At 46.1% G+C, this 17,110-nt stretch overlaps 1 protein-coding gene across 1 annotated transcript in view; it reads right to left on the bottom strand.

Moving 5' to 3' along the window:
• SIM2 (SIM bHLH transcription factor 2) overlaps positions 1 to 17,110 on the bottom strand; it is a 51,255-nt gene that overhangs the window by 26,276 nt on the left and 7,869 nt on the right. Inside the window, exons 2-5 of the mRNA XM_055570403.1 lie at positions 15,969 to 16,051; positions 12,877 to 12,966; positions 5,592 to 5,700; positions 1,857 to 1,942 (exon numbers count right to left, since the gene is read on the bottom strand). Coding sequence (XP_055426378.1) covers positions 1,857 to 1,942; positions 5,592 to 5,700; positions 12,877 to 12,966; positions 15,969 to 16,051 — 368 coding nt within the window. The remainder of the gene's footprint in view (positions 1 to 1,856; positions 1,943 to 5,591; positions 5,701 to 12,876; positions 12,967 to 15,968; positions 16,052 to 17,110) is intronic.

Raw genomic sequence — 17,110 nt, 5'->3', positions numbered from 1 at the left:
CAGAGGAGCCTGGTAGGCTATAGTCCATGGGGTTGCAAAGAGTTGGACACGACTGAGCGACTTCACGTTCACGTACATGTAGGGATGTGAGAGTTGGATCATAAGGAAGGTTGAGTGCCAAAGAATTGATGCTTTAGAACTGTGGTGCTAGAGAAGACTCTTGAGAGTCCCTTGGACAGCAAGGAGATCAAACCAGTCAATCCGAAAGGAAATCAACACCAAGTATTCATTGGGACTGATACTGAAGCTGAAGTTCCAATACTTTGGGCACCTGATGTGAAGAGTCAAGTCACTGGAAAAGACCCTGATGCTTGGAAAGATAGAGGGCAGAAGGAGAAGGGTGTGACAGAGGAAGACAGTCGGATGGCATTACCAACTCAATGGACGTGAGTTTGAGCAAACTCCGGGAGATAATGAAGGACAGGGAAGCCTGGTGTGCTGCAGTCCATGGGGTCACAGAGAGTCAGACATGACTGAGCGACTGCACAACAACAATAAGCAAAAATTCAGAGTGGCTATATAGAAACCCTTCTATTAACAACTGTTCTAGGCAAGAACCGTATACAAGAAAGTGTTTGTAGAGTTGCAGATGTCAAACAGAAACATGTGCACAGCTTTAAACCTCAATATTGGAAGCATTTACATAAGTTACAGTCAGTAAAATCTTGAAAGGCTCAAGATCATCCTAACAGTAGTGTTGAGCAGCTAAAATATTCTCTTTTCAAAAATTTTCCTCCAGTATTCCCAAATGCACTCAGTCTTTGGAGCTGGAACAAACCTTACCCATGAAACCTATCCTCCCATTTTACTGATGAGGAAATTGAGGACAAGGTGGGTGATGGGTTTTACTTAAGATGAGCCAGTTGGATGGGTAGTAAGAGTCAAAAACAACCCAGGACCCAAGTCTCCAGAAGAATAGCTCCTGTGTGTAGGGCAGTGCTGCAGGCTCCCATCTCTGAGGCTGGGGTTCTGGGACAGCAGATATGAAACTCATTGCCCAGATTATGAAATAAGCTTGAGGTGAAGGTCAAAGGGAGGAGCTAGGAGCCCCCTCAAAGGAGGGGGCTGAGGAGAGGCTGGGGAAAGGCAGACCCTGGGATGGAGAGGAAGGGAGAAGGGTATTCCAGAAAGAGAGGACAAAGACACAAAACCATCCCCTCTCTTTTCACTTCACCCCTCCCTCCTTTTATACAAATTCTCCTGCAAAAAGGCTCCTTTCTGAAGGGATAGTTAGGGAGTTTGGGATGACATGTACACACTGCCATATTTAAAATGGATAACCAATAAGGTCCTACTGTACAACACAGGGAATTCTGCTCAATGTCATGTGGCAGCCTGGATGGGAGGGGAATCTGGGGGAGAAGGGATATATGTATACAAATGGCTGAGTCACTTTGCTGGTTCACCTGAAACTATCTTAACATTGTTAACTGGCTACACCCCAACACAAAGTGAAAAACCTGAAAAAATAAAAAGGCTCCTGTCCACCTTTCGCTCCAGAGTGATGGGCTTAGGATCCTTTTCTCTGCAGCAGGACAAAGTCTAGATGTGGCTACTCTAGAGGGACTGCCCTGCGTGCAGAGTAGAACCTGCAGGTGCCAAGTCAAATATTACCCTTAGCCCCATGTATTCCTGGTCTCAACGCAACCCAACCTGCCTGGGACATCCTTGTAAAATGCCAGCTTTCGCATTTGCTATGAGTGGTGTCCCTAGAAAGTTCTACATTAGGCGGTATAGAACGCTTAGGTCTCCCCACCTGCCTGTCTGCAGATATTCCTGAATGTGCAGCAGAACACAGAGCACAGTGAAGACCCGCCACCGCCCCCTCTCCACCTGTGAGCCCCGAGGCTGGGTACCTTGTATCCACTGCATGTCAAGCCAGCGTTTCTTTTCGCCAAGACACACTTCATTCGAAGAAAGAATGACCTCTCGATCTCATACTCTGAAAGCAGGTAGGAGGTTAGATTGGCAAACTGTCCCACAACGTTTTCCCTGACTTCATCCCCAGGCTCTCAATAAACCCTCAGGGCCGGATCCAGCAGCTAGAGTCCTCCGCTCAGGGCCGCCCAGACCCCCAGCCAGAGCACTTTTGCTGGTGACCAGGAAAAGTCCCTTGGACTGCAAGGAGATCCAACCAGTCCATTCTAATGGAGATCAGTCCTGGGTGTTCTTTGGAAGGACTGATGCTAAAGCTGAAACTCCAGTACTTTGGCCACCTCATGTGAGGAGTTGACTCATTGGAAAAGACTCTGATGCTGGGACAGATTGGGGGCAGGAGGAAAAGGGGATGACAGAGGATGAGATGGCTGGATGGCATCACCGACTCAATGGACGTGAGTCTGAGTGAACTCCGGGAGTTGGTGATGGACAGGGAGGCCTGGCGTGCTGTGACACATGGGGTTGCAAAGAGTCGGACACGACTGAGCGACTGAACTGAACTGAGGCCCTGGGTGGTGGCTCAGAAGGTAAAGAACCCACCTGCAATGCGGGAGAACCAGGTTCAATCCCTGGGTTGGGAGGATCCCTTGGAGAAGGGATCCTGCCTGGAGAATACCATGGACAGAGGAGTCTGGCGGGGTACACAGTCCATGGGGTCATAAACAGGCGGACATGACTGAGAGACTAACACTTTCACTTTCAGGCCTCCAGTGGGTTGAGGAGACTAGCCTGGCCCTGTGTGGCTTCCATGTGCTCCAGAAACAAGGCCATACCAAGAACCTCAGAAACACCAGCCTGGGGCCAAGGTGAGAATCTCTGTCTAGGGACCCTGCCCAGTTCAACCTGCCCGTGGTCCCTCTGGCAGCCATGGAGAGGCCTGGTGTCCGGAGAATTGCCTTGGCCGGCCTCGGGCTGGTGCTGTGCTGCCTGGTAGCTTAGAAGCATCTGACTTCCCGCATCTGACCAGGACTCAGAAGGGCAGGCTTTTCTTTGGCAGAGGGAGCCAGCCCCAGGGTGCCTCCCATCAGTGTGCACATGACCATGGGCACCAGGACTGCCCAGCCACATGGGACTGGGCACACGGCCCAGTGAACCCACTGGGCCTGATCAAAGCGTTCACCCTGAGTTACAGCACTGGGTGGACCCCGCTCCCCACCCACTCCTTCTCTGGCTGCCCAAGCCTTTCCTTCATTCCCTTCCAAGCCCTCACACACAAATCTCCACCTTACTATTGCAAATGCAGACATCCCCCAAGAAAACGGGCTTCCCATGTGGCTCAGTGGCAAAGAATCCACCTGCCAACGCAGGAGACGTGGGTTCAATCCCTGCGTTGGGATGATCTCCTGGAGAAGGAAACGGCTACCCACTCCAGGATTCTTGCCTGGGAAATCCCATGGATGGAGGAGCCTGGCGGGCTACAGTCCATGGGGTCTCACAGTCGGATACGACTGAGGTGACGAACAACCTGAGCAAACACCCTCCGCCTTACTGAGCGGACATCCGCTCTCTGGGCACGGACGGTAGAGCGTCCTCGCCCCGGGTGAGAGCGAGGTCAGTCCACTCTAAATAAACAGGCATTTGGTGGTGGTTAATAAATTAATTTTTAAAGAAAGGTTACCACGGGGAACGGAATGCCTTGCGCCCCTCCCAGTCGCCTCAGAGGCGCCGGCTCCCCCAGTGGGCGGGGCTTTCACGTTTACCCATAATTCCTCAGGCTGGGGCCGGGGAGCTTCCCTTTAACATGGCGGCCAGTCTGTCACGGTTCCGCGCTCAGGTCTGAAGAACATCACCCCCAGAAATTATACAGTTTGGGGGAGAGCGCCACGTCTCATTGTTTTCTTACCATAAAACAATGAGGTCAGTTCAGACACAAAAAAATAACTCTGAAGATGAGAAATCGGGGAGAAAACGAACCGCTTGTGAACCTCAAAGCCTGAACGCTTGCTTGGCTGTGGAAATGAGTCCCACACAGCCCCCACCTCTCCCAGACCCACTCCCACTGTGTTGTTGGCTCACCTCAGACGTGAACCCCACGGGGAAACTGGATGTGTCTCGCCATAATCCCAACTCTCATTTACTGTCATTGTCCAAACACTTTTTAAAGGCATGGAAGGTAAAAGGAAACCCGAGCTAATGGCAGAAAGCCCACTCCCCTGCAATCAACTCACTGTAATTTTTAAAACAATAACACATCCAATATCTTGTAAAAGCCTGTAGTGAAAAAGAATCTGACAAAGAATATCTATAAAAGCGTATCGCTTTGCTGTCACCTGAAACTTAACATTGTGAGCCAGCTATACTTCAATTAAAACAAACACACACAACATAACCTTCTGAGGGATTCTCTTGAGATTCCAGCGGTCATTGTCCAACTTTAAACCACCGCACAGCGAAAGCACTAGATTCAGCAGCAGCGTGCTCTTTTAGCTCTCATTTTGTTAGAAATTACTTCTTTAGAGTCGTATTCCTGTTCATTTATGCAGCCAGACCATTTCCAAGGACTTAAGCACCAGAGGTCACAGCTACAATTAAGGCCCCATCTCATCTCAGAAACCAGCTTACCAGTGTCCATGCTTGGTGGACTCATGGTGACTATTTCTGGGGCTAAAACAGGAGGGTCGCAGAGCTGGATCTGCAAGTGGTTTTAAAACAGAGTGCTGGTCTGTGTTCTCTCCTAGCCTTAGAAGGACCCATCCCAGGAGGAAGCAGTAAGAATGGAATCCATTTTCTTTCCCCCTGTGGCTGGCTACCCCATTCTCATCACATTTGACACTTCTTCTTTGGCATTTTATCTCACTGTGGAATTTTGGCCGAGTTGGAATTCCATAGCCCAAAGCAGACAAGGGACATATTGGTCAGCATACTGGTTGGTCTCATTGGACCATGGGAAGGAATTACAATGCCAGGGCCCTTAGATTAAGTCTTTCTGTGTCTTCCTAGCATGTGTAGCAGTTGTAAATTAAGGAGTCTTTTGTGTGAAGACTGGTTCCACACTGTCCATGGAACAGCCATACCACATCTATTCTAAGGGTGCTTATCACAGTGGGCTATAAATGTGCTACTTTATTAACACATAAAATAACAAGATCCTGCAACAGAATCACAACTCCTGCAATTTCAAAGCAGTGGTGAGCATAACCAGTATGTTTAAATACCTGCAACTATAACATGAAGTGAAAATACCTGTGATTTCTGTTGTAGTCAAAGCCACAGGTATTAGTGATACTAAGATGGCTTGCTGTCTACAGTCTACAGGCAAAGGAAACGCTAGATCTCAACTAAATAGGGAATAGATGTAATTATCTCAAGCAATTTCATGGTCTCCCTTAGTTTTATCCTCAGACCCTGTGGTTAAGAAGCCCAGAGATAGACCTGGGTTGTTGGCATTCTAAACCAGGAGCACCTTAGGAGGGAAGGTTTGGACCACTTTTCTCTGTCTCCTGCTCTGCACCTCTCACAGTCTCCAGCACATGAAAGGAGATCAGCAGTATTGCTTTAAAGGACACAGGCATAAGAGCAAACCCCTACTCCGTGGATGCTGCATGTTTGCTGGAGGGACCCTGGATGGGCAGCGTGGGAAACAAAGCCCTTAGGTCATAACAAAGAGCATCGTTTGGAGTTCATTCTGGTTTCTTATCGTCTGAAGGAAATACCTTGGAGCAAATGATGGTGAAGAGGCTGGTGGGCTGCCAGGACAGCCGTCATCTCATCATGGTCCGAAGGATGGATATACTCATAAATGCTGTTGCCCGTGAGCTCCACCTGCCATGGAAAGGAAAGGGGGAAGAGTCAGGAATCTTCTCTAGGACTTTGGGGAGGTGGGGAGGGAGGAGGTGAAGTTGTATCACAGGTGTGCACCCTCCAGGGGGAAGCAGGACCTTGATCTCAGCTTACAACCCACACCCTCCCCACCCCCGACCCCGACAGAAACGTTTGCCTTTTTTCAATCAGCGCTCAACTGTCTCCCAACAGGGCCAGGAGAGTCCCGAGCAGGAGGAAGTGGAATGAAGGATGGAAAAGGTGCACCATGGATCGAGGGACCCTCCCAGTCTGGGCAGCACCCTTCACACGGGAGGTACCTTAAATCAGACTGAAGGGGCTTCGCTGGTGGTCCAGAGGTTAAGAAACTGTTTGCCAATGCAGGGGACACAGGTTTGATCCCTGGTCTGGGAAGATCCCACATGCCTCAGAGCGACTAAGCCCACGACTACTGAGCGGGTGCTCTGGAGCCTGTTCTCCACAGGGAGAGAAGCTACTGCAGCAAGAAGCCTGCACACAGCGATGAAGACCCAGCACGGCCAGAAATAAATTAAATAAATAAATAAATCTTGGAAAAAAAAAAAGAAAAATAAGACCGGAGCCAGGCCCATACTTGACCTGCTGCCCTCGGGAATGGGTAGCCAGGAGACGTCCAGAGCAGACAGCCCCTGACCTCAGGGGCTGAGAGGGGAAACATGGGGGCTCCCTTTGATTAAGGACAACTCTCCCCAACAAGGGCCTTCCCCTGGGACCACCGCCAGGCCTCCTTCACATGGCCAGAAATGCGTCTGGTCCAGGGTCACTGTGTTAACCCCATGGCTCCCACTTGTGGGTGCTGCTGGTTGGCTGAGTGACCTCTGGGAGGGGGTGGACCACTCCAGTGAGCCACGTGACCTGAGGGCTGCTCCCCTGATATTCACACACCACCTACTTCCAGACACACCCCAGGGAAGAGCCCACGCAGGCCTGGAGGCCATGTTCCTGCTGGATCAGACTTGGCTTTTTGCATTTAGGCATGGGCCTCCCCAGAAAAGTACCACAGTCACGGTCTTTCCACAGAGGTCCCTGGAGATGACTCACAGATCCTAACCTTGAGAACTTCTGGACTGTTCTCCCGAACACAAGTGTCACGATAGGGGATGACAGAGATCCTCAGGACCTGGGCCTGCTCTCCCATCGGAAGATGGGCCGTAGTGTAGAATGTTCCAAAAGCTACCACCTTTTGGAGCAGTGGTGGCGGATCCTCTTTCAGATATCGACAGTACAGGCCAGGTTAGCGAATCAATGCACCTGGTATCAGTCAGGGCCCCTGGGGCGGTGGTGGTACTACAGCCAGTGGGAGCCCCACAGCCCAGTGCGGGAAGACGCGGAGAGGTGAGGAACTGCCTTTGGGTGGCACAGAACCTTAGGTGGGTCTGAGGAACCTTCTCGGCCCTGCCCCCAGGGGAGAGGGCGCCATCCGAGAGCAAAGGCAGGCCTGTCCCAACCACCTCTTCGTGGCTGTTCTTAATCAGAGCAGAGACCTGAAAAAGGGGAGCCTCAACGGTGCCCCCTTGTGCAGCCCCAGCAAGTGGTTTAAAGGAGAGCTTCTCCCGGGAGCTACCGTTCCAAACCAGGGTCAAGGCCATCATCAAACTAGGGGGGGCACCAGAGAGGGGAAGGGGTTCAACCCACTCTTCCACCCACTTTCTCCAACGTGTTGAGATGTTTAAGAGTTGTCTTTTTATTCAGAACAAATTATGTTTCTGGTCCGCTAAGTAATCTTGGTCCCTAAAAAAATGGTTTTCTCAGTTCTACTTTCTGTATTATTCATGGAATGTTTTCCCCAACATTATACAGACCAATAGAGAGAATCTGCTTACAGAAACCCTCCCTCTCTACCTCCCCAACCTGGCACTTTCCTGATGACCCAAATGGATATTTGCCTATGTAGAAAGTTACTCTGTCAGGGCCTTCTCTGGTGGTCCAGTGGCTAAGAACCCCGAGCTCCCAGTGCAGGGGGCCTGGGTTCGATTTCCTGATGGGGAGCTAGATCCCACATGCTTCAACTAAAGATCCTGCATGCCACAACTAAGACCCAGCACAGCCATAGATATTTTTAAAAAAGACAAGAACCTACTCTGTGCCAAGTTTTATTTTAAAAAAGTTAGTACATGACTTCATTAAAAATAAAAGGTAAAAATGAAATATCCTTCTTTTAAGTCAGTCCTGTTAATCTTTTAAAAAGTTTAAACAAACCAGCAATGCTCAAGTCAGCTGTTTCCTGAGGGCAGCCCTAGAGATTCTGTCAGGTGGGGAATAATGGAGGCTAATCAATAAGAAAGCTATTTTTTTCTTTAAAGGATTCACAATTCCAGTGGCTTATTTTTAAAAATGAAAAAATAAATAGCGTGTGTGTGTGTGTGTTAGCCTATCATTTCTCCCTTAACCCGGGTTTTTAGAGAAAAATGACAACTCTGGTTTGCTTGGAGTTTGTTTTTAGAAAAAAGTAACTGATGTCTTTGTAGAGAAACATCGTCATACATTTGCAAAAAGACTTGCATCTGGGCTCATAGGGATTTGATTTGTGTTTTAATCCCCAAAGTAGCTTCATCTGTTCCCGAAGAGCCTGTTCTCATCACATGCCTTTGGAGAATGAGAAGAGTGCAGTCCATGAATGAAAAAGCTTGGTTTTCTGTACACTCAGGTTTGTGATAAACCTCTAAGGCTGTCAAGGAAGTAAAACAGTCTTCAAATCACGGAAATGTTTTTAAAGAACAAATTTGGGAATGATAAAACAGTGCTGACCTTGACTCAAAATTATGGTTGACATGGTGTTTCCTGTATTGAGATATCTATTCGTGCTTTTGAATGTTGAAAGAAATGTGACTACCTCACCAGAAAAAAAAGAAAATTATGGTTGTCTCTATAAAACTCCCAGCTCTCATACATCAACCTTATTAAAACAGACCCTCAATGTGATATTTTAGTATTTGTAAAACCCAGCTAACTACAAAATGAATTGCTTTCCTACTAAGAGCTTTTTTATGTTTTGCTGAATAGCTTTTCTTCCTGCCAAGAGAACTGCATATGATAAATACAGCACTAAATGGATATATTCTGGGTCGGAGGGGAAACTCACCCAGTACTCTGGAAATACACATTGCTCTGCTTTGGGTGTTTTGCTGACTATGGTAAATTAAGCATTTTAAAATAAAATGGTTTGGGTTTCAGAGTTCAAGTTATGTCAACAAACATTAAACGCTGTTCTTTCTCTTTATTTCAAAAGTGAAAGGATTAAGTCTTATGGCTCCAAACAACACCATGGTTATTTTTACAGTTGTGCTTCCGGCCACACTCTCAAATATTACATTTTCCTTTATGTAGCTCGTGAACGGCTATTTCATATGTATTTATATTATGTGAGAATGCATGTTAGTTACCTAAATGTTATATACCATCTGCAACTTTGGTAAGGAAATTTAAACCACAAGGATACTTTAAAATGTTTGAAGAAATACACAGCAGGTATGCCAGGCTTTTTTCCTGCTTCAAATGTAAGTTAATTAATCAAAAAACCGTGAAACTAAATCATTTAATAAACTTGGCGGATAGGGAGTGCTTCCTCAACTCTACCTCTTCCAAGCAGATGTAAGTTTGTCTTCACCAATTACTTTGGATTATGAGTGTGGCATATACCAAATAGAATTTACAAGTCGAAGCCTGACTTTTTCCCCCCAACACTTGAATTATGGGCTGAGGCGATAATTTGAATTTTGGGGTTCTCTCTGTCATTTTTTGGTACCAAAGTCTGAAAGCAAGGATGGCCACATTTACTAATTCAAAAGCAAAAATAAATGAATAAACTCTGCCAAATGAAGTAGACTTACTCCAATACGTGCTTTTAAAAAAGTTTAATAAAAGGCTTTGAACTGGGATGGGTTTATTAACACATAAAGAATCATTTTTATACTCTCAGATAATTCAGTTATTTAGATAGTGTAGATTAAAAAAAAAAACAAAACACTTTGCTATGAATTATCACACAATTATAGCAAACCTAGGAGTTTATGTTTCCTAGAAGCTGCTAACATAGATTTTAACCCCCAAATTAAGGTTAAAGAGTCATTACTTAAAGAAAAATTATTATTGAGAGTAACTGAAACTTCTGGGAACACAGAGGGGGTAGTGTAAATATAAGCTATTATCACCCTTATTCATCAGAAAACCTTTTTAAAAGGTTACTCTTGACTAGTGGGTAAAATTTTATCAACACTTTTATCTCTGGTGATTTAAAAAATCTTGAGGCCTATTTTAAGTTTTCATGTTTGATATATTTGTCTGACTTGTTACCACTAATAAAAATAATCCAAAAGGTGCAAACATTTTTTTAAAGAGAAGCTGGGTGTTTGACATTCTTTTCAATACCTTATTTTACTATTTAAGAAGACATAAAAAAATACACTTTGTGATTCGGCCTAGGTTTCCTTTTGCAGAGTTAATCGTGAACAGGAGGTAGATTTGAGGGGAAAGTTTGTTGTTGCTTATTTAAACAGTTCACCATGAAACACTCCCCAGACGTCGCCGGGAAAGTGTTTTTGTAGCTGGAGGCTGACACTGGGATAGTCCCGCCAGGAGATCAGAAAAAAATCAGTCAGGCTCAGAGACGGTCAGTTTGACTTACTTGAAATGGACACTTCTCTGGGCAACATACAGACAAAAGGCATCTCTACAGCTTTCTTGGAAAATGGTAGTGTGTAACTCCCTCCCCTTTCAAAATTATGATATACAAACTTTTATGTCTGCATTATGACTGAGAGGAAATATAGTTTAAATTGTGATTCTGATTAGATTTCCATTTGGGGCGTTTATCATGAACATGAGCTGTGTATGTTACCTAGCCAGTATTTTGGTCATTTTTAATTATCATGTTCAAAAACAATCATTTTTATTTCCCACATGAAAAGAGAAAAATGACAGAAGGATATAGGATGCCAGACAGAACAGCCCGATGGAATGAACTGGAATGCCCTGGTATGTACACTGGTAGAGCCTTTTGATGCATCAGGACATTTCCCATGACTAAATGTCCCTAATATGTGCCCACCAAAGGATGCTAATTGAAGTGCAGTTCTAGCTGTGATACTGCTTGGCTTTGTGTAGCTCCCTATAGTTTATAAATCATACAAGATGGGCCTTTGGTATGATTTTCACCGTGATTCTAAAGAAGCGGTACAGTAGGTGTTACTTTCTTATTTAAATTATGGTTCAGAGAGATTAACTGCCAACCCTTATCAGACAATGAAAACCATACAACTAAATGCATTTCCTTTTTTGCTTTGGCTGCTAGGGAGCTCAGATCTGAATTTAATGTTCAGTTAAAGTGATTCTACCCAGTTTAAAGTATATTTGGCCAGTCATTTTAAAAGTATGTGAAATGGGTTGGGGTGGGAGGGAGGTTCAAGGGGGAGGTGACGTGTATACTTATGGCTGATTCACGTTATATGGCAAAATCAGCACAACACTGTAAAGCAATTATTCTCCAATTAAAAATGAATTTTTAAAAAGTATGCGAAATGTTTTGTCTTGTTTGTGACATTATTATAAGGCTAATCAAAAGTTATTATAAGTTACATTTAAAAAGTTAAGAAATCTGGGGAAAAAAAAAGAAATCTGATCAAGGGCACTCAGCCACAGATCAAGTCAGGAGTAGAAACCAGGCTGGGTCCAACTAAAGGGTCTTAAATAATTCTAACCATTCAGAGATTAATAAGGTGAAAATCCAGAGAATAACAACCCTAGAAAAGATAAAAAGAGAAAACTTCGTATTTCCGATAGTGTTTCCCATTCTACCAGTACACTAATCTCATGAGTCACAAAGGTGAAAGAGTCAAAAGCCTTATTAAATCTTATCTGGGAGGCCTGGTATCATAAAAGAAGAGAAGAGGAAGAGAACAGAAAATACTGGACAATTTTAATATGTGATTCATTTTAGAAGACTCTGCAGAAGAAATATACAGGCACAGAAACCCCCTTGGACCTGGGTAAGGATGTACATCCACTGGGAAAGAAGGCTGTAAACAAATGGAAAGTTTAAGAAACATCTTGGCAGAAGCAAAAAAAAGAATATACCAGATGTAGGTTTCCAAATTGGTAATTCTGTTTTTCAATGAGAAAACTCAAGCCACTTTAATTGGCATGTTTTACTTTGGCTTAACTACAGGAGGAGAGTGGTGCAACACAGATTATTCATCTGCCTCCTGGGAGCCTATTTCCTGTATCTAATTAATTCTGGTGTGTCTTCAGTTGTAATGAAAAAAAGCACTCTGATCACTCACAATGTAAAGAAACATTTAGCCCCTACATGTATTAAACAGTGTGACTCTTAGAACCATGATCCAGGCTTGTTAAATCAGAAATGTGAATGGGCAACCATCAGTAGACTCCCCCGCAATCCAGACTGGCCACAGCCCAGAAAGCAGCCAAATTCTCCACCAAACCCTTGGCTTGACGGGATAGATAAAACCGAGTGCCCCTCTCTCCTCTAGGGAATGACCTCCTTTTTAGAAGATGGCTCCGGGAAAATCGGTAGTATTCAAATGTTCTAAAGAAACCAGGACCTTGCTGTGCAAAAAAACAGTAGTAAACTGAGTTTTATGAGTTTCTATCACAAGCATATAAAATGCTTTACTGAAACGACCACTGAACTGGAAAAACTCAGGAAAAATTACCCTGAATTCCATGTGAACACTCATAAATCTACCCCCCTTTTCTCTCTCCCCAAAGCACATTCTGCATAAAATCCATGTTCTACATCAGCTTGCCTCTTTCTTTCATAGCAACTCACAATACCACATGTAGACCATCAAGCGTGCCCTGAAAAATCTCCCTTTGTGAAGTTCTTGTTAGTGGCAGGGAGCTTTACAGTATAAGCAGAATCCAGGCGAACAGACAAAGCTGACTGTTGCAAAGATATTACTAGGCATTAGCCCCAAAGGAAAAAGAAAGTGGAAAAGTGAAATGTAACACGGAGAAGAAAAACCTAGCCTGTCGGCGGGAAAAAAAAAGAACGATTTTGCAATTTTGGATTAGGTTCATACACAAAAGCAGACTCTTGGACAGACTCATTTTCAAGGCTGTCAAGATCTGCCAACGCTTAATTTATTATTTTAATTGTACATAAAATTAGATGATACCCACCTGGGACAAGCCTAAATGTACAGAAGCTGTTTCCGAAATATACATGATTTTGCCATCAGACGCTACCACAAAAACAAATCCATCCAAAGTCTGTAAAAGAAAAAGCATCAGGGTAAGAGACGATAGATGTTAGAGCTAAAGTTGGTCATCATACGGTCACTGGGATGGAGCAATGTATAAAATATTATAATCAATGTATATGGTTAAACGTAAAAGAGGAGCCCTGGAGCCGTGAGACAGACGTTAGGTTTCGTTCCCCAGCCAGGCTCTCAAATACTTTTAAAGGACTTTAAAAACAGTCTTAACATCTACGTCACAAAAATCATGCAAAACATTTGAGAATTCCTATCAAGCTCAGTTTAAACGTAGTAGCTTTATTGTTGGGGTTATTTTAGCACTTAGCACAAATCCGGAGTTCTATGGTACTTAGGGGAAAATCTACCACTGTATAGACCATTTTATGTCATAATTGGCAGCCGTTTAAACCACTAGAACATATGCTTTATTTGCCACAATTTTCTAGTTATCCCTAAGTACCATTTGAATAATAAATTCTGAACACTCCCACTCCCCAGAAAATAAAAAAAAATACCCAGTTATTTTTAACAGACTATGTCTACAGAATTAATTATTCAGAATTTGCAAGAGATCAAACGACCTTTGCAAAATTCAGGGAGAAGAAGGATCAACTTCTAAACAATTAAAACCACCCAAAGGATATTCTGATTTTTGCCAAAGCTGGCTAGCCCTCAAAAAAATAAAGTAAAATTATAAGACGTAATTAAGTCAAATGAAAGGTAATGATTGCATTTATGTGTGGCTAGGATAAAGGGACTAAATTATTTTTGAAAAAGGAAACTGCATTTTATTTACCCATTCATATTTTAGATCCAGAACCAAAGAAAAGCAATAAAGTTGGTGAAAGACCCATACAACCCACAACGTCGCCCCCATAAAAAATATTCCAAATTAATTTCTGGCCACAAATTCTATTTTTACAGCATGTAATTGAAACCAGATTACCTTTGGTTTTTCTAAATCCGCCCCCTCTTTGGAGGGGGGATTGCCTAAAAAAGAATGTAGAAGTGAAACTTGAAAGATATCCTTACATTCTGCTGTCTCAAATACAGTTTTGCTGCAAAAACTTCTTTGCCAACTGAACTATCATTAACTTTCCTTGTGCTGAGGTTGAAATCAATACCTTGATCAGGAGCCCGACTTTCATGTTTCTAAATCAGCTATGAAATATTTCACCAACTAAACTCCTTTTCAAAAATATATGAACTAGCAATTTCTAAAGTTATCACCATGTTCGCCTATTTTGCATGCTTAACTCCAAAATCACGACATGAAATAATAGCGGCTGTATGAGGAAAAGAAAAAAAGTTGTATCATAATTAAATTCTGAACGTTGCCAGTAGTAGCTTAAAAAATAATACTCTTAATGGAAAATGTTGGTTCTGCCTTCAGAGCTGCAAATGACCTAATGCGTTTGCATGTATATTAACTGCAAAGCCGCCCATCCACAGACACACTCCGGAATTAAATAAATGTACAGTGGAGAAACTTGGGGGCTTTGACTTTGCCGCCAGGTTTTCAGTGGCGCTCCTTGGCACTTAGTTGTCCCTGATATTAGTGTCACTTGTAATATGAGGGAGCATCAAGCACGCAAAATACCGCGCGCGGCGCTGGACGTGAGCGTGGAGGCAGCGCGCAGGGCGCGGGAAAGGCTCCAACAGCGCCATTCCCGGGCGGGCTCGCGCACCGCTGGCTCTATGTTGGAAAAGCCTCGGGTTTCAAACATATCCCGGGAGCTTCTCTTCCCCAGCGCGTGCATTTAAAAAAAAAAAAAAATCACACTAGGGCATCTGGGGGCAAAAGAGTTTTGAACAGATCTGCTTTTTCGAAGCGCGGACCCAAGTCCCTGAGTTTCGAAGCCAACTTTTTTTTTTTTAAGAAAACACAAAATAGAAGGAGGAAATGCAAAATAGCTCTCGGTAGGCATTTTTCGGTGGCAGAGACAAATGACGGGAGGGGGGAATGAATCGGGTCGTTGATGAGGCTCTGTAAAGGGCATTTGAAAGACTCCGAGACACCAGGACTTGCTGTCCCCACCTAGCGCCAGCCCCGGACTTGGAAGTGGCCGGTCGTGCGCCTGGTCACTCCGCCCCGGCCCCAGACACCGCGGGGGAAAAACCCGAGGTCGGGGCGGTTTAACAGCCCCGGGCTGAATGGCTGCGGGCTGGGGGCGCTAAGCGGCGGACCACAGACCAAGTCAGGGCTTCCTCGGTGAGCCAGGGGGGCCGCACCATGTCCTGAGCTGCCCCCACTTAAGACTTGACCACTCGGGTGGAACAAGGCTCCGCCCGGTGTGGTGTGACCTCAGGCCTGCGGCTTAACCTTTCTGTGCCTCGACTGCTTCCTCTGAAAAAAATGCAGTTAAAAATAGAACACACTTCTAAGCGAAGAGATGATATAGTAGATTTAGAATAGAATCTGGGCCCGGCAGTGAACCGGCCCTCCACCGTCAACTGCTGAGATTCAGTTATGGATGCTGTCTCGACAGCAACTTCTCCAGACACACACCCAAGCATCAAGCACTTCATTGCTCCCTCTCTCTGGCTTGGAGTGTCCTTGGGCCTTCCTTCTCTGGCTCCAGCGCCTGGCACGGTGTCAGGCACAGAGCAAGCGCTCTGAAACAGTGTGCTGAGGAAAGTCAGGTTGTAGAGGACTTCACCCTTCCCCTAGGTCTCAAGGGCTAGAGAGTCCTGGGGGCAGGAATTCAAAGGAGGCTAGGTGTGGGGTTCGTGGGGGGGCCCCGACCCGAGGTTGCATTGGCTGTGCAGAATCCACATGGGGCCCTGGAGTCCCCCTCCCCAAAAGAGGAGTTATGGGGAGTCTATTGGCCCGAAGTCTGATGTTGTTGACCTCTTCAGCCTGGGGGTTGGTCACTGGATCCTCCAGAGGCTCCCTGAGAAGGGGACCCCCTCCAAGACTGGCGTGGCAGGTCGGAAGGGAGGCCCCATGGGGCGCAGGGCCTTGGGGGGCACAGTGCTTCACCTCCCCCTCCCCTTGCGTGGCGACCCCACTACCTGCAGCAAGTGCGATCCCAGCTCCTTGGCGACACTGTCCAGGGGCCCCGCGCGGCTGGGCTGTCCCCACGCGTCTCCTAAACCTGGACAGGAACCAAAGCAAACCAGTAAACGGCAGCACCCAGCCAGCAACCTCCGCCCCCAGGGCCCAACCCCAGTCACCCCTTCCTTGGCCTTCGATCAAAAAGAAAAGAGGGCAGAGGAGAAATTCCCACAGAGGCCTCCAGGTCCAAGGCCACCTGGCCCATAGGTAGCTCCTCTGGGTCGCCCGCGGGCTCACCGCTCTGAAACTGCCGTTTTATTTGACATGCCACAAGGTAATCTAATCTCCTTTGAAATCGGCCATCCTCGAATCCAAACGGGGATATGGATTCAACCCGTAAATATTACCCCCAAAGGTACCCCCTCTCTCCCTCCCCTGCGAAGCTGGCACCTATGTATTTTTCCAAAGACAGGGCAGCCCACACTTAGAGTCCTGGCCATCTTAGAGGCTGCTTTTCTGGTTTTTTTTTTTTTTAAATCTTTTTCAATCTCCTGGAATCCTCCCAACTCCCTGACTTTTCAGCGCCCCCCTCACAGGCCCCAGAAGCACTGACCTTCTTCCAATCCAGGAGCCCCAACCTGGAAAGGGGCTCATTGGGGGCTTCCCCAAGGTGAACTCCTAACTCACCAGCAGCTGGGGGCGGGGCGGGGGATGGCCCAAGGGCTGGGAGGGCGGTGTATATACTAGACAGTAACTGCGAAGTGTTTGTTGTCACACAATCAGGGTCTCGCAGCCCCTCCGCTTCTTAACTGTCCCCCAAAGCCTCCGGTGGCTCCCCACCACCTCCGAGAAGGCCACTGGAGATGCAGAAAGTGCACCAGGGGAAAGGCAGCCCTGCTCAGCAGAATATCCCTCTCGAGTGCCCTCGGCTCAGCCGCTGTGACACCAGGGGCTCCCAGGCTTTCTCTGCAGGAAGCAGGAAAGCCCGGTGAGATTGCAGCGCTAAGTGCCAGCTCAGAGGGACCCCCAAGCCACTCCCTGGAGTCCTTCCTGCCGGAGGCCTGGCCCAAAACCCTCCAGCGATCGCGGAGGCCGGTGCCAGTGCTACGTGGCGAAGGCCAGTCACCACTGTCCTAGCACCCCGCTCCCTCCCACCTGG

Source organism: Bubalus kerabau, chromosome 2, assembly GCF_029407905.1.
Source record: "Bubalus kerabau isolate K-KA32 ecotype Philippines breed swamp buffalo chromosome 2, PCC_UOA_SB_1v2, whole genome shotgun sequence".
In the NCBI taxonomy this organism is placed as follows: domain Eukaryota; kingdom Metazoa; phylum Chordata; class Mammalia; order Artiodactyla; family Bovidae; genus Bubalus; species Bubalus kerabau.
This window is presented reverse-complemented; position numbering and strand designations above follow the sequence as displayed.